The sequence below is a fragment of the Centropristis striata genome, chromosome 22, assembly GCF_030273125.1.
Source record: "Centropristis striata isolate RG_2023a ecotype Rhode Island chromosome 22, C.striata_1.0, whole genome shotgun sequence".
In the NCBI taxonomy this organism is placed as follows: Eukaryota; Metazoa; Chordata; class Actinopteri; order Perciformes; family Serranidae; genus Centropristis; species Centropristis striata.
The window spans coordinates 30,901,377-30,925,355 of record NC_081538.1 but is presented as its reverse complement, the minus strand read 5'-3'; the positions used below and the strand labels follow the sequence as shown (position 1 = coordinate 30,925,355).

General features: G+C 35.6%; 1 protein-coding gene across 1 annotated transcript in view; it reads right to left on the bottom strand.

The window, feature by feature from the left end:
• ptprr (protein tyrosine phosphatase receptor type R) overlaps window positions 1-23,979 on the bottom strand; it is a 43,609-nt gene that overhangs the window by 10,630 nt on the left and 9,000 nt on the right. The window contains exons 4-10 of the mRNA XM_059325672.1: window positions 9,974-10,087; window positions 9,734-9,883; window positions 8,193-8,300; window positions 5,837-5,959; window positions 5,630-5,751; window positions 5,416-5,547; window positions 179-368 (exon numbers count right to left, since the gene is read on the bottom strand). Of these exons, the coding sequence (XP_059181655.1) occupies window positions 179-368; window positions 5,416-5,547; window positions 5,630-5,751; window positions 5,837-5,959; window positions 8,193-8,300; window positions 9,734-9,883; window positions 9,974-10,087 (939 nt within the window). The remainder of the gene's footprint in view (window positions 1-178; window positions 369-5,415; window positions 5,548-5,629; window positions 5,752-5,836; window positions 5,960-8,192; window positions 8,301-9,733; window positions 9,884-9,973; window positions 10,088-23,979) is intronic.

Below are 23,979 nucleotides of genomic sequence, written 5' to 3'. Positions count from 1 at the left end.
CTCTGCTCTGTGTAAACAGCCTCTCCTGTCCTCTCCTCTCAGCTCTGTGTAAACAGCCTCTCCTGTCCTCTCCTCTCTGCTCTGTGTAAACAGCCTCTCCTGTCCTCTCCCCTCTGCTCTGTGTAAACAGCCTCTCCTGTCCTCTCCCCTCAGCTCTGTGTAAACAGATTGTTCTTACAGCGAACTCTGCGTGCAGCTTGTGCGTGTTGTTGACGATGTCTCTGAGCTGCTGTCGGGTCAAAGGTCGCCCGGCGGCCAGCAGGTACTCTCTGGCCGCCGCCTCTCTCGGGGTTACCACGGCGACGCTCAGAGGCTCCACGGCGCCGAGAGCCGACATGTCCAACACCAGAGACACGTTGGAGCCGCGCCTACAAGAAGAAATATTAGTGAAAATATTAGCAATTATATTTAAAAATAATTATTAAATTGTTGAATATTTTTGCAGTGGTTTTCTTTAGCAATTAAAACCAATTAAAAATAAACAAAAAATATATAAAAAATACAATATATATAGAATTAAATATGAATAAATATAAACTAAGTTTTATATATTAAATGGTTGCATTTATACATAGAACTAATCTTTCAATTAAATGAAAATAAATGAAATAGCTAAAATGTTTTTTTTATTAAAAAAGTAATTTTGCAGTGAATTTCTTTAGCAATTAAAACAAATTAAAAATAAACAAAAAATATCTAAGTTAAATTAACAAATGGTTATATATTGTATATTTTTAATATAAAATTAAATCACATATATAATTAAATATTAATAAATATAAATTTATGTGGGCCCACCACCCGCAGACTCAGGCATAAGGGTCGGGTGCACAGAGAGTCGGGCGGCAGGCAAAGGCGGGGACCTGGGCGTGCTGACCCCCGGCTCCAGCGGCTAGCTCTGGGGACGTGGAACGTCACCTCGCTGGCGGGGAAGGAGCCCGAGCTTGTGCGGGAGGTGGAGCGTTACCGGCTAGAAATAGTTGGGCTCACCTCCACGCATAGCTTGGGCTCTGGAACCAAACTCCTGGAGAGAGGCTGGACTCTCTCCTTTTCCGGAGTTGCCCAGGGTGAGAGGCGCCGGGCGGGTGTGGGGATACTCACAAGCCCCCGGCTGAGCGCCGCTGTGTTGGAGTTCTCCCCGAGGAACGAGAGGGTCGCCTCCTTGCGGCTGCAAGTCGCAGGGAGAAGGTCTCTGACTGTTGTTTGTGCTTATGCACCAAACAGCAGTTCGGAGTACCCGGCCTTCTTGGAGTCTCTGGGTGGTGTCCTGGAAGGGGTACCATCTGGGGACTCTATTGTTCTTCTGGGAGACTTCAACGCTCACGTGGGTAACGATGATGGTACCTGGAGGGGGGTGATTGGGAGGAACGGCCTGCCCGATCTGAACCAGAGTGGTGTTCTGTTATTGGACTTCTGTGCTAGTCACGGATTGTCCATAACGAACACCATGTTCGAGCATAGAGTTGTTCATAAGTGTACCTGGTACCAGAGCACTCTAGGCCAAAGATCGATGATCGATTTTATTATCGTATCGTCTGATCTGCGGCCGCATGTTTTGGACACTCGGGTGAAGAGAGGAGCAGAGCTGTCAACTGATCACCACCTGGTGGTGAGTTGGATCAGGTGGCGGGGGAGGATGCTAGACAGACCTGGCAAACCCAAACGCGTAGTGAGGGTGAACTGGGAACGTCTGGCAGAGGCCCCTGTCTGCAGGGTCTTCAACTCACGCCTCCGGAAGAATTTCTCCAACATCCCGGGTGAGGCTGGGGACATGGAGTCCGAATGGGCCATGTTCAAAGCCTCAATTGTTGACGCGGCTGGTAGGGGCTGTGGCCTGAAGGCCGTCGGTGCCTGTCGTGGCGGCAACCCAAGAACCCGCTGGTGGACACCAGCGGTGAGGGAGGCCGTCAAGCTGAAGAAGGAGGCCTTTCGGTCTTGGCTGGCCGAGGGGTCTCTGGAATCAGCAGACAGGTACCGTTCGGCCAGAAGGGCTGCAGCTGCGGCAGTCGCTGAAGCAAAAACTCGGGTATGGGAGGAATTCGGGGAGGCCATGGAGGAGGACTTTCGGTCGGCCTCAAAGAGGTTCTGGAAAACCGTCAGGCGACTCAGGAAGGGAAAGCAGGGCTTGGCCCAAGCTGTGTTCAGCGGGGGAGGAGACCTGCTGACCCGACCTGGGGATGTCCTTAGACGGTGGAAAGAACACTTTGAGGAACTCCTTAATCCAGCCAAAACGTCCTCCGTAGAGGAGGCAGAGTCTGAAGACTCAGGGGAAGACTCATCAATATCCCTGGCCGAGGTCGCCGAGGTAGTTAAAAAGCTGCCCGGTGGCAAGGCGCCAGGGTTGGATGAGATTCGCCCTGAGATGCTGAAGGCTCTGGACATTGTTGGGCTGTCATGGTTGACACGCCTCTTCAGTGTCGCGTGGAGGTCTGGGACAGTGCCTGTGGATTGGCAGACCGGGGTGGTGGTTCCCATTTTCAAAAAGGGGGACCGGAGGGTGTGTTCCAATTACCGTGGAATTACACTTCTCAGCCTCCCCGGGAAAGTCTACTCCAGGGTGCTGGAAAGGAGGCTCCGGCCGATTGTCGAACCGCAGATTCAGGAGGAACAATGCGGCTTTCGTCCTGGCCGTGGAACAGCGGACCAGCTCTTTACCCTTGCGAGGCTTCTGGAGGGGGCATGGGAGTTTGCCCATCCAGTCTACATGTGTTTTGTGGATTTGGAGAAGGCTTATGACCGTGTCCCTCGGGGAGTCTTGTGGGGGGTACTGCGGGAGTATGGGGTACCGGGCTCGTTGCTACGAGCTATCCGGTCCCTATATAACCAAAGTGAGTGCAGTGTCCGCATACTCGGCACAACGTCAAACACGTTCCCGGTGGGTGTTGGCCTCCGCCAGGGTTGCCCCTTGTCTCCGATTCTGTTCGTGGTCTTCATGGACAGGATCTCAAGGCGCAGCCGGGGGGAGGAAGGGATCCGGTTTGGTGACCTCAGAATTGCATCTCTGCTTTTTGCAGATGATGTGGTTCTTTTGGCTTCATCAAGCCGGGACCTGCAGCACTCACTGGGGCGGTTTGCAGCCGAGTGTGAAGCGGTTGGGATGAGAGTCAGCACCTCCAAGTCTGAGGCCATGGTTCTCTGCCGGAAAACGGTGGATTGCCCCCTCTGGGTGGGGAGAGAGGTACTGCCTCAAGCGAAGGAGTTCAAGTATCTCGGGGTCTTGTTCACGAGTGAGGGTAGAATGGAGCGTGAGATGGACAGGCGGTTTGGTGCAGCGTCAGCAGTGATGCGGGCGTTGTACCGGACCGTCGTGGTGAAGAAGGAGCTGAGCCTGAAGGCAAAGCTCTCGATTTACCGGTCCATCTACGTTCCAACCCTCACCTATGGTCATGAGCTTTGGGTAGTGACCGAAAGAATGAGATCGCGGGTACAAGCGGCCGAAATGAGCTTCCTCCGTAGGGTGGCTGGGCTCAGCCTTAGAGATAGGGTGAGGAGCTCAGACATCCGGAGGGAGCTCGGAGTAGAGCCGCTGCTCCTTCGCGTCGAAAGGAGCCAGTTGAGGTGGTTTGGGCATCTGGTAAGGATGCCTCCCGGGCGCCTCCCGTTAGAGGTGTTCCGGGCACGTCCAACTGGTAGGAGGCCCCGGGGAAGACCCAGAACACGGTGGAGGGATTATATCTCTCGCCTGGCCTGGGAACGCCTCGGGGTCCCCCAGGAGGAGCTGGACGTTGTGGCTGGAGAGAGGGGCGCCTGGAATGCCCTGCTTAGCCTGCTGCCCCCGCGACCCGGCCCCGGATAAGCGGACGAGAATGGATGGATGGATGGATAAATATAAAGTAACTTTTATATATTAAATTGTTGCATTTATATATATATATATATATATATATATATATATATATATACACACACACACGTATATAATTAATCTTTCAATTAATTTAAAATAAATGTAATGGCTAAAATGTTTTTTTATTAAAAATAATTATTAAGTTGTTGATTTTAATGTAGTGGATTTCTTTAGCAATTAAAACCAATAATAAAACAATAATAATTTAATATATTAAATTAAATCATATATGGCATTAAATATAAATACATCTAATATAATCTAAAATGGTTGCTTTAATATATATATAAAAATGTAATTACATATTAAACCATTTATATACAGAATTAATCTTTCAATTAGTTGAAATAAATGTAATAAATAAAATGGTTGCATTAATATAGAGAATTAGATTAAACTTAAATAATATAGAACACATTTAATTATTTAAATGTCATTTAAATTAAATTGTATTTATTTCCAGGATATTTTTTTATTTAATTAAATGGTTTCATTTTTTTAAAGATTATTTTATTTTATTTAAGTTAAATTGATGAATTCATATATAGAGGATTTCTTCTCAATTGCATTTAAAATGTTATTTTTTTCCTTTTTTCGGTGAACTGATTATCAATATGAATACTATAATTATTATTATTATTGTTATTACCAACATTAATATTATAACTGCTATTTTCATTAATATTACTGTTACTGTAATTACTATTTTAATCATCATTATTATTGCTATTATTGTTATTGTGTTATGATTCCAGTTATTGATTTTATTATCAGTATTGCTATTTTCCAAATTGTTTTATTATTATTATTATTATTATTAATAATAATAATAATAATAATAATAATATAGTTACAACATTATCATTATATATAATATTATATATAATAATAACAATAATCATTTAAAAATACCAATTTTATTATATATAGTAATACAAATAATTATTAAAACAGTATTCTTTATTTAATATAATACTAATATTAGATAAGAAATAATATCGTTTTATAATAACATATTTATTATTATAACAATTATTACTGTATATAATACTTTTTATTATTATTTTATTATTTAAAAAAAAAAATATTATTATTATTATCATCAATAATATTTGTGGTATTATTATTATTATTATTATTGCTGTCATTATTGATAAAAGTTTATAATATATAACATACTTAAAACATATTTATTATTATAACAATTATTACTGTATATAATAATACTTTTTATTAATATTATTATTTGTATTATTATCTTATTATTATTTTTTATTATTAATAATAATAAAACTTGTATTTTTATTTTTATTATTATTAATATTTGTATTGTTATTTATATTATTATTATTAGAATTATTATTATTACAATTATTATTATTATTATTATTATTATTATTATTATTAATGCAATTATTATGATTATTATTATTAATAAAATTATTATTATTATTATTATTATTATTATTATTATTGCTCTTCTTATTGATAAAAGTTATGCTTTTAGTTTTGCGGTGATATTGAAAGGGGGCGGGGCTTCTTCTTCTTCTTCTTCTTCTTCTTCTCACCTCTCTTGGAGTCCTGCAGCAGGTTTCATCCTGAAGGGGGAGGGGCACGGCTTGAGCTCGTTATTGGCTGTCACCGGGGCAACGCTGGCGAGGGGGGCGTGGTCGTTACAGCTGGCGGCGAGGGGGGCGGGGCTAGAAGGAGACGACAGACATGTGGTTTATTTTAATATCTTTAAACTGAGGAGTTATTCTATGATTCTGTCAGCTGACGTACCTGGGCAGAGGGACGACGGGAGGAGCGAGGCGGCGGCACGCTGCGATTGGCTGCTGCTGGCGAGGGGGCGTGGCTACAACAGGAGGGAGCTCAGCCTGGACCATGCTTCCTGACGTCACAACCTGGAGAATAAAAATCACCTCGTTAACGAGTCATAACGAAGCTTTATGTGTGTTTTATAAAACTGTTTTGGCGTGCGGCGCCGACCTTGGCGCCCTTCGACTTCTGGGCGGAGTCTGATTGGACGGTCGGGGTCAGGTGGAGGTCAGGGGGCGGAGCCTTCAGCTGTCTGTCAGAAACATGAACCTTCTCCTTGAGTCTGTACAAAACCTGGAGATCAGACAGACAGAAACAGGATTCTTTAATTTATCTTAAAGAATCCAGCAAGTAGTCACGTCCCGCCAGCAGCTGTTGTATAAAACTGCTGCAAATTAAAAAATAAATAAACAAATGATTTGATAAATAAACAAATATGCCATCATATTTGTTTATTAAATAAATGTAGGCATTCATTAATTGATAAAATGTGATATAAATGGATGTTTGTTTTTAATTCTTCTATTACTTCCTTATTTTATTTTCCCTGTATTTATTTTTAATTTTTACATTTATTATTCATTTATTTTTATACTTAGGTTTTTTTATTGATTTACATTATACTTGATTTATTTATGTTATATTCAATTCATAATTATTTTATATTTATTTAATTTATATGTATTTATTTACTTAATACTTATTTTATTTTATATTTATTTATTTAATTTTCTTTATTTTACACTTATTTTACATTTAATTACTCATTAAATTTATATTTATTTATTTTATACTTACTTATTTTTTCTTTGCCTTTTTCTGTATTTATTAGAGAGTCAAAAACCATCAGATATGACGCAGTGATTAAAACGTTTATATATATTATTTACTTCATTTTATTCACTTTGCTGTATTTATGTTGTAACATTATATTTATTTTATCTGTTTGAAAAACAATTTGGGGAATTAAATCATGAAGAAAGAACAAAAATATAAACTGTAAATAGTTTAATAAATAGTGTTTTATACATGTGGTTTCTCTGTGTAACAGCGCCCTCCTGTGGATTAAATCTCACACTGCAACTAGAATAAATATTTAAAAATCCTGTCCAAACATTATTATTTTACGCTGCATAATCTCTGCATTCACTGCGTTTCTTGACCAACTTTTTTGTTTCTTATAATGAATTTTTACTTTTCAATATCACTATTGCCAACCCTCTTTTAAATTAAATGTTTTTATTTTAAATATTTTTTTTTCATCATTCTATTTTTAATGTGTGCATTGTTTTGTTAATTTAAAATGTTATTTTCTTCTTTTTTTTCCTCCACCATTACTCTGTCTTCATCTCTTACTGTACAGAGGTATTTATATTTACTTCATTCATATTTGGGCACTTAAACTTCAAAACTAAACTGCCGATTCATGTTTAATTTAAATTAAAAGTTATCAATTTTCTTTCTCTGTTTACTTATTGTTTACTTTGATCAATGTTTTTGTTTTTTCTGGTTTGTTACTTCTGTTTTAATGACATGTATTGACCGAAATAAACGGATACGAAACTAATTTAAATTAAAACAAACATGAAAGAAAAAATATGAACCATTAAAATATTAGCAAAAATATATAAAAAAATTAACTACTATTATTTTTTTTGTTTCATCTGTTGACCAAGACACAGTAAAGCCTTCTTTTGTCTTTAACAAAATATGTGTGTGTGTGTGTGTGTGTGTGTGTGTGTATACAAAAAAGACATAAAATCACAAAAAAAGACACAAAATTACTAAAAATTTACACAAATTGACCAAAAAAATATGTAAAATGAACCAAAACAGAAGACGTAAATTGACAAAGACACAAAAATACAAAAAAGACGTAAAATGATTTAAAAGATACAAAATCACCAAAAAAAGACACAAAAGACATAAAATTACTAAAAAATGACACAAATTGACCAAAAAAATCTGTAAAATGAACCAAAACAAAAGACGTAAATTGACAACGAAAAGTCACAAAAACACAAAAAGATGTAAAACGACCATAAAAAGACACAAAAAGACGTCAAATTAATATATAAAGTCTCTCTAATCTCTAAGTCCTGCAGCACAATCAGAACAACTCAAACAGTCTTTGTGCAGAATAACAGTTCGAATGACAGAAACCAGAAAAAAAGTAGAAAAATGTAAAGTTACATTAAAATAATTAAATGCAGACACATGAAGTTTTGATTTGATTAGTTTGACTTTCTTCAGTGTAAAAGGTTTAAAAAGGTCTTTGTGTTTCTCTTAGCAACATCAGCAACAACCAGCCAATCAGCTGTGAGTGTGTGTGTGTGAGTGTGTGTGTGAGTGTGTGTGAGTGTGTGTGAGTGTGTGTGTGTGTGTGTCTGAAGGCCAGGACACAGTGACCTTTGACTTCGGCCTCAAATTGGCTCACGGTGGTTTAACAGCGAGTTAATGACGTCAGCCATTATGCTGATTGGTGTGAGTGTGTGTGTGTGTGTGTGTGTGTGTGTGTGTGTGTTACCATCAAGCAGGTGATGACGATGATGAAGACGGTGAAGAAGAGGACGACGGTGTAGAAACCTTCTCGGCTCCAGACGTGCTCCCTCTGCTCGCCCTGCAGCACGTTCTTCTGCAGGAAACACAGAGAGACTTTCACAATAAAAGGTCATCACCTCCTCATATATAATATAATAACCTATAATAACCCAGACAGGTTCTGGAATAACATTAGTATCGACCCGTCACCTTCCTGGTTCCTCTTATTGTTCAGGACTTTTATTAGATTGTAGCAGCTCAGACGTTATGAAGACTTTTATTTTATAAAAATGTTCTCATCAGATGAGTTTTAAAGTTGTCCCATGAATCTACAAACTTTTTTTTTTTCAACATTCGTGACACTTGTAGGCACTTAGTGTATACAGATTATATTTTTTTCAAATTTTGTTAGATAAAATATGTTGAGGTGCCACAATACTGAATATATTTAATATCATATATTTAATATATAAGAAATAAGTTAGATGAAATATTATGCAAAATATGTTTTTTAATATTTTTTTTTTATTTAAAAAATATCAAATAAATTCAACTTGTTTTTCTGGTTTCTGTCATTCTAACTGTGTTATTCTGCACTAAGACTGTTTGTGTTGTTCTGATTGAGCTGCAGGACTCAGAGATTTATATATATTGATTTGACATCTTTTCCGTCTTTTTAGGGTGATTTTATTTATTTTTTTGTGTGTTTTTTGTGTCTTTTATTGGTCATTTTACATATATTTTGGGTCATTTTACTTGGTTAATTTGTGTCTTTTTTTAAGCCATTGTATGTGTTTTTGTGTCTTTTTGTGATTTTGTATCTTGTTTTTGGTGAAGATGTGTTTATTTTAATCATTTTACATCTTTATTTGGCAATTTTGTGTCTTTTTATTGGTCATTTTACATCTTTGTTGTAATTTTGTGTCTCTGTCATTTTGCATCTTTTGTTGGGTCTTTTTTTTCAATTTATGTCTTTCTGTGTCTTTCTAAAAACTATCAGAGAAATTCAACTTTTTCTGATTTCTGTCATCTGTGATATTCTGCACAAAGACTGTTTGAGTTGTTCCCACTTCGAGCCACGATTAAACAAAAAGCTGCAGAGGTTCAGAGAGTTAAAGTTGGTTCACAACGTGTCAGAATTTATCAGATTTTTGTTGTAATCTTCCTTTAGAGCAGCAGGTCAGCAGGTTCGTCTCCTCTCTGGAGGTTTTGTGGCTGTAATATTATTAGAGGAGCCGTCACATCTCTCACTGAGACAATAATATTAATATAATGTAGAAAGCTGCTCTGTTCCTCAGGCTGATCCATGACACTTTAACTGGTTCCATTAAAGTCTGAGCAGCCAATCCATCACACACACACACACACACACACACACACTATCCTGGATGATTGTAGCTCAGGTCCGGCTCCCTCAGATGGGAGGGGTTGGAGCTCAGAGCTGAGGCCAGAGAAGCACAGCCTTTCTCAGAGATAATAGCCTGACAGACTGAACACACACACACACACACACAGACACACACACACCTCGGTGGAGACCTCTGTGATGCCGAAGTGGCCCAGGTGGCGGTGGAGGATCCTGACGTTCAGTGATTGGATGACCTCCTCAGCGGGGCGGGGCTCTGAGATGCCCAGCCTATCAGAGGACACGAAGAGCTCGATGCCATTTTTCTTCTCCTGGAAACAGTCAGACAGTTAGTTTAAACAGTCAGTCAGCTGAGGGTAGGTGTGTGTGTGTGTGTGTGTGTGTGTGTGTGTGTGTCTCACATTGAGTCGGTTGATGTGAACGTGTCCTGCAGGAACGCCCAGCGCCGCCGCCACGCCTTCCCGAAACCACCGAAGAAGACTGACGTTCAGCCTCCTCACGTCCACAGCCAGGTACTGAGAGAGAGAGAGAGAGAGAGAGAGAGAGAGAGAGAGAGAGAATTTGTCATTTTACAGTTCTCTTTTTTCCTGTGCAAAAAGTACAAATGTTAAAGTTTAAAATGTCAACACTTCCAGCTGCTTTGAAATGTAATTTATAAATAAAACACTTTTCCATGTGCCCAGAAGAGTCACAAATGTGATCAAAAACATGTAAAATCACTGAAAAAAAGACACAAAAAGACGTAAAATCACCAAAAAAAAAGTCCTGCAGCTCTGTGGAATCAGAACAGAATAACACAGTTAGAGTGACAGAAATCAGGGAAAAAGTTGAATTAATCTGATGTTGTTGAGTGTAATAAAACATTATTTATATATAAACCCACAAGTATCACAAATGTTACAAAAAATAACTCAAAATGACCAAAAAAGACATTAAATGACCGAAAAAGACGTAAAATTACTAAAAAACTATGACCAAAACAGTTTTCTCCACATACTGAAGTATTGTCATGTTTCTTCACTTGTCCTCTCCTCTCTGCTCTGTGTAAACAGCCTCTCCTGTCCTCTCCTCTCTGCTCTGTGTAAACAGCCTCTCCTGTCCTCTCCTCTCTGCTCTGTGTAAACAGCTTTAATGTTTTTAACAGGATCTGGTTTATTCTAAATGACACATGGAGAATAAAGAGATTCTGACACGAATATCAACATGTAACACAAGTAACGGTCACTTTTTAGAACTGATGATCCGTTCAAGGACCGTGGGAAAGTTCAAACTCTGACGATAATGTCTGTTTTTTTACAGTTGGTTGTTTTTTACAATAAATTCTGGATTTTTGGTGATTTTTTAAAAGAGAAACATATGTTTCAGTTGGTGGTTCAGAGGGTTAAACTTGTAAGAAAACCTGTTAACGAATGAATTTAAGATTTTAGATACAATCATAACATTTGAAATCTATGAGAAAGAAAATAAGAATATTTCCCTTTAAAAACATGCAGATCACTTTTGTTTTTGTTAATTTAATGAATCGCTTTTCATCACGGAAACTTTCATAACCTGTGATCTGTTCAAGGGCCGCGGGAAAGTTCAAACTCTGACGATAATGCCTGTTTTTACAGTTTCTTGCTGTGATAAATGGAGGATTTTTGGCGATCTTTCACAGAAAACATGTTTGTTTTTATCTTTTACTACTTGTAATTTTTCTGCTGTTCAATTGTATATTTTGCTCTCTGAATATTTTATTGTGAAACACTTTGTGCAGCACCTCTCATACATTAAATGCAGCTCAAATAAACCTATTTTTATGATTATGAGCCTAAAAAATTCAGATCTGAGTCACCAGGATTTGTGGCTTTTTGGTTTACTGCCAACAAAACCCAAACAGATCGAACCTGAACGTCACGTCAGTGTCTCCTGCTGCTATTTTATCTCTCCTCCCTCCGTCTGGTTTCCCCAACAGCCTCTCAGCTTTCAGCAGCAGTGATACAGGTCACACACACACACACACACACACACACACACACACAATGACTCATCCTGCAATCAGTGTGTATCTGTGTGTGTGTGTAGTAAAACAACAGGAAACACAGCTTTGGAAGAAAACCCTGAGGGCTCACATACACACACACACACACACGTTCTTTTCTTTTCTTCTATCTTTGTGAGGACCCTCATTGTAACAGTGAATTCCCTTGCAAGGTTATAATAGTTTGGGATTTTTCATTAGTTTCAGTTTTAATTTTGTTGTGAATTTTTGTTTTCAAATCCAGTTAGTTTTAATGAGTTTGTAGAGTGAGTTTGCTAGTTTTAGTTTAGTGCTTTTTTTTTTTTAAATGCTTTAGTTTTAGTTTAGTTTTTATTAGTTGTAGTTTTTTTGTAATGGGGTATTTGTTGGGTGGGAGATTAAAAGAGGTCACAGTAAATGTTGCCTTTATTTCCTTTGTCTGATCCATCTTCAATATGTATGAAAAAAGTTGACAAAGACAAAAACGAAGGACATTTTCACTATAATTTTAGTTAGTTTTGTAACCACACAATACAGTTTCAGTTAATTATCATTATCATGTATCCTTTAACCCTTAAAACAAAGTCTGAAATCTCAAAAAAGCCTTTAAAGAAGTGAGGACCGGCCGAAATGTCCTCACTCTGTTGGTTAAAAACTTCTCGTTCTGGTCATCACTATGTAGGAAGTACAAGAACACACACACACACACACACACACACAGACACACACACTATCCTGGATGATTGTAGCTCAGGTCCAGCTCTCTCAGATGGGAGGGGTTGGAGCTCAGAGCTGAGGCCAGAGAAGAACAGACACACACACACACACACACACACACGCACATACGCACACACACACACAGCTGATTGGCTCGTTGTTGCTGATGTTGCTAAGAGAAACACAAAGACCTTTTTAAGCCTTTTACACTGAAGAAAGTCAAACTAATCAAATGAAAACGTCATGTGTCTGTCTGTTTTTACAGGTTACACACCTGGACTCAACAATCCCACGTTGATACACAAGTTAGTGCACATAAAATCTGATCTGTGCAGGTGAATCTCTACAGGCAGCACTAAGGAACGCTCACTCACACACATCCATTTTCTAATGCAGTTAAAAAATAATTCACAATGAATGCGTTGCAGCATGCATGGACATAAATTACATTGATTTATATTTCTTACTTTTTGTCAAGGGCCTGAATAAGTCTCTTATGAGAAATTAGAACGCTGCTATAAGAGGCTCTGAAAGATCTATTTACATCAGTTTCATTTTTTTTTATTTAAAAAACTGCAAAAGAAAAACAAGGTAAGGGTTTTTAAACAAGTTGTCTTTTATGCTATTATAATTGTCTTACTAACAAAAATGATAAACAAAAGCTAACAACAAATTAAATGTAAGACAGTAAAAAGTTTTGAGTCTGTTTGTGTCCAGACTTTTCCTTCAATTAAATGCATCAATAGTTGTCAGGATTTTTAGTCTTATGGAGATATAGAAGCAGCGTCTGATGGTAAACAAACAAACAACTGTTGCCTCTAAAGTTTGTCTGAGCTGATAAACTGAAACACTTCCAGACTGAAGACACAATCTGTTCAAACATTCATTCATTCATCTGAATTCATTGATTGTATAGTTAGGTATATGCAGGTAAACAGTGAACGCACCTATCAGTACTGTCTTCAGATGGGGCGACGCTAACAGTTTCCTACCGCTTCCAGTCTTTGTGCTAAGCTAAGCTAAGTGGCTCAAAGTAAACGAGGTTAGAAGAAAGAAAACATGAAGTCTGACCTGCAGCTCCGTCCGTCAGATTCAAACCCACCGACTGCTGCTGCAACCACCACCGGGAGAGAGTGTGTGCATGTGTGTGTGTGTGTGTGTGTGGGCGGCTGTTTGCTAATGGCTAAAACAACAACAACATGTTCTGTTGCCACTTAATTCAATATCAGGAACAATAACCACAGCCAGACAGGCTCCACACACACACACACACACACACACACTGATGTTATTATCAGTGTGCTTGTGGTCACAGTTTGTTCCGTTAAACTCTTGTTTCTCTGCGTCTCAAACAGTAAATAAAATCCTTCTGAACAAACAAACAACCCGTCTGCAGCTGTATTTCATTAATAACTAATGATTGGTTTTATTATTATTATTCAATAATATTTCCAGTCAATTATTATCAGTCAACTTGTGGTCTATAAAGTGTCAGCAGATTGTGAAAAATCATCACAAATTCCCCCTCAAAAGCATTAAAATGTGCCTTAAAATGTTTTTTTTTTAATCCTCAAATCAGACCAAAAGCCCCAAAACATATTAATTAAACTTTCATAAATATGAAGAAAACTTGAGAAATGTAACACTTCAGAACTCGGAGGATAAAGCAAAAAGATAAATAAATGATCAAAAAGTTTGCAGATTAAATTTCAGTCTTTTTTTTGACTAACTGTGTCGGATATTAAGTACTTAAAACTTTTATTATTATTATTATTATTATTATTATACATTAAAAAGAAAAGAAAACAACACATTTAAGAAACAATTCAAGCAGCAAATAATTAAACCATTTAAAAATAAGTAATCTTACCAAATAATGAGGATAAAAATATTCAGTTTAATGTCGTAAAACACCAAAATTCTCACATTTGAGAAGCTGGAAATAATTCAGATTTCAACAATTTTACTTATATAGATTCGCAAATTATTCACAAACTCAAATCAAAATTGTTTCAGATTAATTTTTTGTTGATTTTTTGACTAATTGTTTCAACTATAAACTACTTAAAATATAGATATTAAAACATTTTAAGCAACTAAATGTAATTTAAACAGTTTAATTAATCAAAACAGCAAATTATAGAAACAATTCAAACATAAACAAACAACTACGGCCTGAATATTAAACAACATCTAAACAATCTTATCAAGTAATGAGGATAAAAATATTCAGTTTAACATCATAAAACACCAAGAAAACCTGAATATTCTCACATTTTCTTCATTAAAACTAACTTTAACTGTTTAAATTTCTCATATTTAACCTACTTAATTAATTAAAAAACGAAGATAAAACAATTATAGAAACAATTCAAACAAACAAACAACTACGGCCTGAATATTAAACAACTAAACTAAACAATTTTATCAAGTAACGAGGAGAAAAATATTCAGTTTATTGTCACAAAACACCAAAAAACCCTGAAAATAGTTTAAGCAGATTTTTACATTTTTGCTTAAAAAAAAGTGGCAAATTATTTATTCACTATCAGAATTGTTGTTTCTGTAATCCTTCTGACTTTTTTTCCATCTAAAAACTACTTTAACTGTTTTAATTTCTATTTTTTTAAGTGACTAAATGTAATTTAACCTGTTTAATTAATTAAAAATCAAAGAAACAATTCAAGCCGCAAAGAATGAATAAAGAAAGTTGCGAGCTGAATATAAAGTAAACAATCTTACCAGATAAACATGTAAACATTGTTGATCTCCCGTCCACAGGAAGCTCTCGGTGCTGCTGCTGCCTGTCAGTCACAGCTCAGGGACCTCTCGCTCCATTTCCTGATCTAATCATTCCTGATCTGTGATTGGCTTAGAGCTCAACCTGCCACCTGATTGGCTGTCGCCCAGGTAATGCCATTATCCCGCTGCGCTTCCTGTTAGGATCAGCTGCTATTTATGGAACACACACACACACACACACACACACACACACACACACACACACGGTAATAGCCACTAATTAGCCGTTAGCCTTCGGGGCAGTGAGGGGGGGGGGGGCTTTCCAATCTGGACCAATCAGATAATGGGGGGTAATTATAAATAGATAAATAATTGACATGGAGGGAATTCAAATCAATTAAAGCTGCGACAATAAGTCAAATATATATAAATATGTATTAATCTGCAACTGTTTTGGTTCTCAAATGTGTCAATTTATATAGTTGATATAAACATTAGCCTGTATATTTTTTTGCTTCTTATATTTTGTTATTATATTTTATTATTTTATTTTTTAAATGCATGGTATAATGTTTCTTTATTTGCTTCTTATATTTTGTAACAGTATTTTTATTTTATTTTACTTTTTATTGCTTCTTAAATTTGGTTATTCTGTTATATTTTTTTTGTCTTTTTTTATACATATTATACTCTTTTTTAATTCCTTCTCATATATTGTAACAGTATTGTTTATTCTATTTTATTTATATAAGTTGTTATATTCATTATTTACCATTTTTATAATAGATCTTTTTATTGCTTCTTATATTTTGTAACAGCATTATTATTTTATTTTAATTAAGTTTTTATATTCCTTATTTAACATCTTTACAAGATATTTTTATTGCTTTTTATATTTGGTTATTATATTTAATTTTTTTGTCTTTCATATATAAATGATATGCTATTTTTTTTTAATGGTTCTTATATTTTGTAAAAAAAATATTATTTAATTTAAGTTATTATATCCATTATTTACCATTTTTATAATATATATTTTTTGCTTATTTTATTATATTTTATTTGTATTTATAAAAATAGCATTTTTTAATAATAAAAAATAATATATTAATAAAAAATAATATATAATAATAAAAATAATATATATATATATATATATATATATAATTTACTGTAGAAAAAATGCAATTTTTTTATTGTTTGATATTTCTTTAGTAGATTTCATTTTGCTATATTTCATGTCTATATTCTTATTATTTAGCATTGAATTTATCCTTCCATTCATTATCCTTAACCGCTGAACTGAACTCGGCAGGCAACCATTCATGCTCTCATTCACTCCTACGGGCAATTCAGAATCTGTGGGAGGAAGCCGGAGAGAACCCACGCTGACCGGAGTCAAAGTGATATATCCTTTTTATATTTAATATTTACAGTTTTTCTTGAATCTATTATTTATTTTGCTGTATCGGGGGCTTTTGGTGGGACTTATTATCTTATTATTGAAGTATATTATTGCCTTGAGTCAATAAATGAGCTTTGGGCTTCGACTTGCTTAACGTTTTTCAAATTTTATAATTTAAAGTCCAATGATGTATTAGCAGCTGCTGTTTGCAGTGTGACTTTAATAGTGAAGAATAAAGAAACACTGCTCATCACTGCAGAACCTGCCTGAGAATATTCATATTTGTGTGATTTCTAAGCAAATTTATGTACGTTTATTTACACTGGACATCAAATATATCGTCTTGAAATTTAAGTTAAACTGATTTTTTTAAAACTGTGTATCACGTCTGTGTTCACATTTGAGAACAAGAAGGAGTTTGAATTTTGACGCACATTTTTCCGCAGTTATTAGAAACCTCTTTTTTTCCAAAAACCTGCAAAATCCTCATCTCTCTTTTGTCATTTAAAATTTCTCTTTACTCTCATTTAAATCACACAAATATTGACCAACTTTTAGCTTCATGATGACATCACACCATCACTACTGGACACATTTTAGATTGATTTCTGATTCTTTTCTCAGCTGAAATCTGCACTAAATGATCAAAAATCCAGGTTTTATTTCCCCGTTTCCAGTGAGAGTCTCTACTCCAGCTTGACTGTGACTGGATCACATAAAGATATACATGTATGTATTTTATTTTTATATATTTATACAGAATATTTCATAGAATCAGGACGCAGTAATGAGTCTTTGTGTCCAGCGTGTTAGTTTTCCTCACAGCGCTGACGGGAAAAACGTGACGGCCACGTGCAACACACAGCTCAGTGACATCACTGCTGCACACACACACACACACACACACACACACACACACACACACACACACACACACACACACACACACACATATGCATGCACACACACACACACATATGCATGCACACACACACACCGAGCTGAATGAGTGGGTTGACGTGAGGTTGGATTATTCACGCTTGTGTTGGTTCCTTTGAGAAAAAAATGACTCCAGTTGAGATCAGAGCAGCTCAATAATCTGTAATCTGACATTAATTATTCTCAGTTTTTTAACGGCTTTTGTGTGGAATATTTTACTGAATTAATATCACATTAATGTCTTGTGTTTTATCTGAAGAGAAATATGTTAGAGTTAATAAGTTACAGGAGGTTCCCTCTGAAGCCCAACGAGACGGTTCAGGGCGTTTTTTGCTCGTTTTATATTTTCCTCTCTGTGTCCTTTTGTTTCACTGTAAATATATAAAACAATTATATAAATCTATAAGTTCTGCAGCTCTGTGGAATCAGCACAATCATGACTAGAAGTGGGAATAATTCCAACAGTCTTTGTGCAGAATAACACAGTTAGAATGACAGAAACCAGGAAAAAGTAGAATTTCTCTGATATTTTTTTTTAAAATGTAATTTATATATAAAGACTTTTCTAAGTAATCACGAGTGTCAGGAATGTTGTAAAAACAGTTTGTCTTGTTTTTCATGTTTCCAGCCTCTCCTGGACAAAACAAAACAAAATTAGGTGAAATGAACAAAACATGACACAAAATTACCAAAAAAAAACAACATAAAAACAACAAAAAAAGAAACAAAATTGCCAAATAAAAACTACATAAAATGACACAAAAGAGGCGTGAAATTACCACAAAAAAGAAAAAAAATGTCTCCACATATCGTCCATATTCTCAGTATTGTCATGTTTCCAGCCTCTCCTGTCCTCTCCTCTCAGCTCTGTGTAAACAGATTTTCAGTGAATATTAAGCAGAAAAGAAAGGAAAAAACTGTAAAAAAATAAAAAATAAAAAATAAAATAAAATCAGATAAAATAAACTGTAAATACCTATAAAAAAGTAAAAAAAACAGTAAAAATAAATAAATATATAAAATAAAACAAATAAAACTGTAAAAACAATTTTCTAGCCTCTCCTGTCCTCTCCCCTCTGCTCTGTGTAAACGCTATAGAGTTCAAATTCTGACAAAAAATGTCAGTTTCTACAGTTTCTTTCGATGATAAACATTTTATTGTTGCCAATCTTTCAAAGTAAGAATGTTTCAGTCCAAAATATGAAGATTTTCTTTAAAACTGCATTTTTTGTTTGTGTAAAATAAACAAATATATTGTTGATAAAGAGATAAAATGTGTGTTTTAAATCTGCTAACTGAGTCCTGATGAATCATGTTGGTCTCTCTGTGGGTTTGAAGTCAAAGTTCCCTCAGACGTCACACACACACACACACACACACACACACACACACACACACACACACAGCGTAGGCTGAGTCCTGAACACTGAGCTCTGATTTTTTCTGTTTGTTTAAACTTTTACAGTTTTTGCAGCTTGTATAAAACTCAACGTGGCTGTCGGCCAATCAGATCGCTTTAAATCACAGTGTGTGTGTGTGTGTGTGTGTGTGTGTGTGTGTGTGTGTGTGTGTCATCCATCAGGTGTCACTGCACCTGTTTTAATTTGGACCAATCAGATCAGATAAAAAAGATTCATATAAAGGAGATGAAACAATTAGTCAAATAAATCATTTTCTGTCAATTATCTAATCTGCATCATTGTTTGCTTCTTATATAGTTTGTTTCTATATATTTTTTAATTTTACTGTGTATGTCTTTTTATTTTTACAGTTTACTTTTCATTGATTGTGTCATATATTTTGTTACAATATTATATATTATGTATTTTTATATTTACTATGTTTTTAATTGCTTCTTATATTCTTTTTACTATTTTTAAATTGTATCATATGTTCCATAGCTTTTTATATTTTTCATTTACCATTTTCCTTAAATTTATATTCTTTAAATTTTTGTTATAATATTTAATTTTACTATAATATATGCCTTTTTATATACACACTTATACCTCATATTTGCATTTATTCTGTGCTTTTTTTATGTGTTCACATTTGACCACAAAACAAGTGATTTGAAATGAAAATTAAAAAAAGAAAATTGGGATTTTTTAAAAACTAATTCCTTGATTGATAAACCAGTCAAGTTATGACCAAAAACTTATTGATATAATTTATTTTCTCATTAATTATTGTCAGTCTGTTTACTTATTGATATTTTTTTATATATTTTACTAAATAGATACATTATCTACAACACATTATTATAATTATTAGTATATTTTCTAACATAATCTATCAGAATAAAATGTGATCAGATGGAAGCAGAAAGTCTCAGAGTCCAGATGGTTCACACACACACACACACACACACACACACACACACACTGACACACACACTGACAGACACACACACACACACACACACACACACGCCTCAAGACACGGCAGAGTGTGTGTGTGTCCTTTGCCCTCCTGTCAGATTCTCACAGCACGTGCAAGCTGGTTGTCACACACACTGTAGCCGAGAGTGTGTGTGACAGTGTGTGTCTCTCAGTGTGTGTGTGTGTGTGTGTGTCTGTGTGTGTGTGTGTGTGTGTGTGTGTGTGTGTGTGTGTGTCTGTGTGTGTGTGTGTGTGTGTGTGTGTGTGTCTGCGTGTCTGTGTGTGTGTGTGTGTGTGTGTGTGTGTGTGTGTGTCTGTCAGAGTGTGTGTGTGTGTCTGCGTGTCTGTGTGTGTGTGTGTGTGTGTGTGTGTGTGTGTGTGTGTGTCTGTCAGAGTGTGTGTGTGTGTGTGTGTGTGTGTGTCTGTCAGAGTGTGTGTGTGTGTGTGTGTGTGTGTCTGTGTCTGTGTGTGTGTGTCTGTGTGTGTGTGTGTGTGTCTGTCAGTGTGTGTGTGTGTGTGTGTGTGTGTGTCAGTATGTGTGTCTGTGTGTGTGTGTGTGTGTGTGTGTGTGTGTGTCTGTGTGTGTGTGTTGGAGTGTAAAGCTGAATTCAGTGTTTTGAGTTCTTTCATTAGAATGAATGAGATGAGTTCTGGCTCCTGCAGGGCCAGGTGCATTATGGGTAACGTAGGTTTTGGTAATGAAGGAGAATGTTTGGTGGGAGAAACGTGATATTTGGTAACAATGTGCTCATCGTATGATATCTGGGCGTGATTATCATCAGTGTGTGTGACCTCGATATCTCCTGTTTGTTTGTTTTCGTGCTGGTTTGTTTACTTAATAATGTCAGCAACACTTTATTTATTATTACCAAATATTATCAGACCTGGACGCAGCATCTCGGCACGTTTTCACAGAGAAATAAAACATGTATTTTCTGCTCTTCTGCTATTTATGAAGGAAATCTTAATATTTTTTTCCACATTCATGTGTGAATTAAAAATGAATTGCTCTACCTGCATCATAATCCTGTTATATTATCATTATATCAGCGGCATGCATGTATAATATCGTTTATTGCAAAGATTTTCTGAAGGCAGTTTGATTAAAGAGCTTTAGGGTGATTTTCTCTACTTAGTTTTTAATTATTTGTTGATAAATGAATCTCTTATTTTATTGTAGAGCCAGAGGAGATTATCATATTGTGATGATTAATAACTCAGCGAGCAGGAACAGTTTGTGTTTCTTACGTAACCTCGCTCCGTGTTAATGACTTCCTGTGAGGTCACATGACCCGTCGTCCTGCAGGCCGCCCCCGCGTCACGGCCGGGCCGACGGAGAGGAGACGTCTAGTGACAGTCGGCATTAAACTACACATCTGTCTGTTTATGAGCAGAAAAACACCTGATACACACTAACTCTATGTTTTTATACTACTTAGACATTTATACACTATTAATACATGTTAACCCTTGTTAGTCCTCCTGTCGACTATCCACTGGTGCTCCTCAGGGGTCTAAAAGGACCCCATGACATCAGACTGGTTTTAGGACATGTGGAAAAAATTATTACCAAATTTTCTTTTTTCACCTTTTAAGGCAACTCATGACCAATACATTGATATATGATATTCATATTTTTTTCATTATTATTGGTCAATTTTAGTCAAATATACAAAATTAGACCTCATTTCAAGAGAAAAAAAGTTAAAAACACTACTCTTAAAAGAAGTGGGAACATTTCTTAGAGCTACATCAATTTGTTGATTCAATTATTAAATATTGTTTATATATACTAAATGTTTGTTTCATAGTTACAACATATTTTATTTATTTTACAACTGAAATTACATTTTTGTTAATAAGTGTTTGCTGCTTTATTAGCTGCTGTTTTCATCAACAAGGTCTTAAAATATTAATATTTTTGTGTCTTTTTTGGTAATTTAGTGTCTTTTTTGGTAATCCTGTGTGTTTTTTGGTAATTTTGTGTCTTTTTTGGTTATTTTGGTCCTTCAATAAAATGTTTAAAAATGTATTTTTTAACTTGTTTTTATTATTTGGTCTTTTGAGAGGCTCTTTCAATAACTGGTTCTTTATTTTAATGGTGCAAACATGCCATTATGAATGTATGAATACATACATACAGCACAGATACATTATTTACTAAAGTAGTAACACATTTAGATTTCATATTAATTTTTCATTGTATTCTCAGGAAGTGTGCAGAGAGAGCTTTAGTTTGATAATATATAAATAAATATATATATTTATATAAGTGACAGACAGAGAGGGTAAACTCTTCGTCCTCCCACAATGCATCTGTGGCGAGGAAACCTTTGGCTGTCTTGGCAGTGAGACGTGATATTCACTTAAATTATTAATTATTATATATTTCTCCTATTAATAAACGTCTGCAGACTCTTTACCACCAACACACATTTAATAATCTGATGCTGTTGATTTAATGAATCTGTTCATGTTAGTATGAAACACTTTAATACAGTGAAAATAAAATGCTTAATATTAATATTAAATAATGCAACGTGTTCGCCAGGAGATGTAAAATGAAGTTTGTTAAATAAATATAGAATAGAATATAGATATAAAATCTAATTTTAATTTAAATTATGATTTTGGCTTCCAACTACAAAACATATATTTCATATAAAAAAAATATTTTAAAAAATATATAATTTAGACCAAAAATAAATGACATAAAATGTGTTTTAACTACCAAACAAATATTTAATATATAAAAAAATTATAAATATTTTTAGCAAAATAAGTAGTAATAAATAATTATAAAAAATAAGATTAAATATGTTTATATATCATATAAACTAAAACAAAAAAAGAGAAAAAAGAGAAAATTAGATGAAATATGTTTTACTATAAAACACCTGCCTGTCTCTCTCTCCACCTGTCTCACTTTATCGCCATGTTGTCTCTCTGTCTGTCTGTCTGTCTGTCTGTCTCTCTGTCTGCCTGTCTGTCTCTCTGTCTGTCTGTCTCTCTGTCTGTCTGTCTGTCTGTCTCTCTGTCTGTCTGTCTGTCTGTCTGTCTCAATGTCAGTCTGAAGGTCTCTGCTGTAGTTATGTAAGCTCTTATTGTGAAGGTAAGTGGGTCTCTCTCTCTCACACACACACTCATGATTAGCGTTTCCATGGCAACAGAGCGAGCAGCTCCTCTCCTCCGGCTGCAGCTCCTCGTCCATCATCCACTTACTGTCTGTCTGCCGTGACCTCTGACCCCTGAGGACCAGCTGCCTCTGACCTTCGCTTATTAAAAAAAATAAAAAATAAAGAAAAACACCGTCGGCTCCCAGAAACGTCTCATCTGAGACAAACTGAGGCTCTTTTTATATAAAACAACAACAACAAACCCAGCTGCTGCTGGTTTTATCACTGAAACATAAACTCATTCTCACTGATTTAACAAACATGGACACCATCGTTCTTCTGGACTCCATAAATAACCGTTTACATGCGTGTTTGTTGATACAAACAATATCAGTTGCTCTTAAAAAGGATGAACCTGAATTATTATGAATTATTATATCAGCGGCATTAAAAAACAACAACAACATCAACAACACTATCGTTCATCATCATATCATCCTAAAAAAATGTGTTATTGTGCCAGGCCTAGTTGAAAGAAACTGAAAAAAAAACTCATTATAGTCGGAGTTTGGATTTTCCAACGGCCCTTGAACGCATCATCTGTTACAAAAGTTTCCTTTAGAAACAAAAACATTATTTTCAAAATCAGATGTTGTGTTTTTTGTGTGTTCAAAATGTTTCTCCAGTGAGTCAAAGTGAAAAATAACCACCAGGTCCTGTAGGTCAGTAGTTCTCAACCTTTCTGAGTCGCGACCCCCAATTTAACATCCATGTTGTCCGCGACCCCCACTCACTGAACACAATCTCACACGCACTGTTCAGATCACCCAAAAAAGACACAAAATCACCAAAAAAGACACAAAATCACCAAAAAAAGACACAAATTGACCAAAAAAAGACACAAAATGACCCCAAAAAGAAACAAAATTACCAAAAAAAGGAAACAAAATGCCCAAATAAGACACAAATTGACCACAAAATTATCAAAAAAAGACACAAATCACCAAAAAAGACACAAAATCACAGAAAAAAGACACAAATTGACCAAAAAAAGACACAAAATGACCAAAAAAGACACAAAATTACCAAAAAAAGGAAACAAAATGAC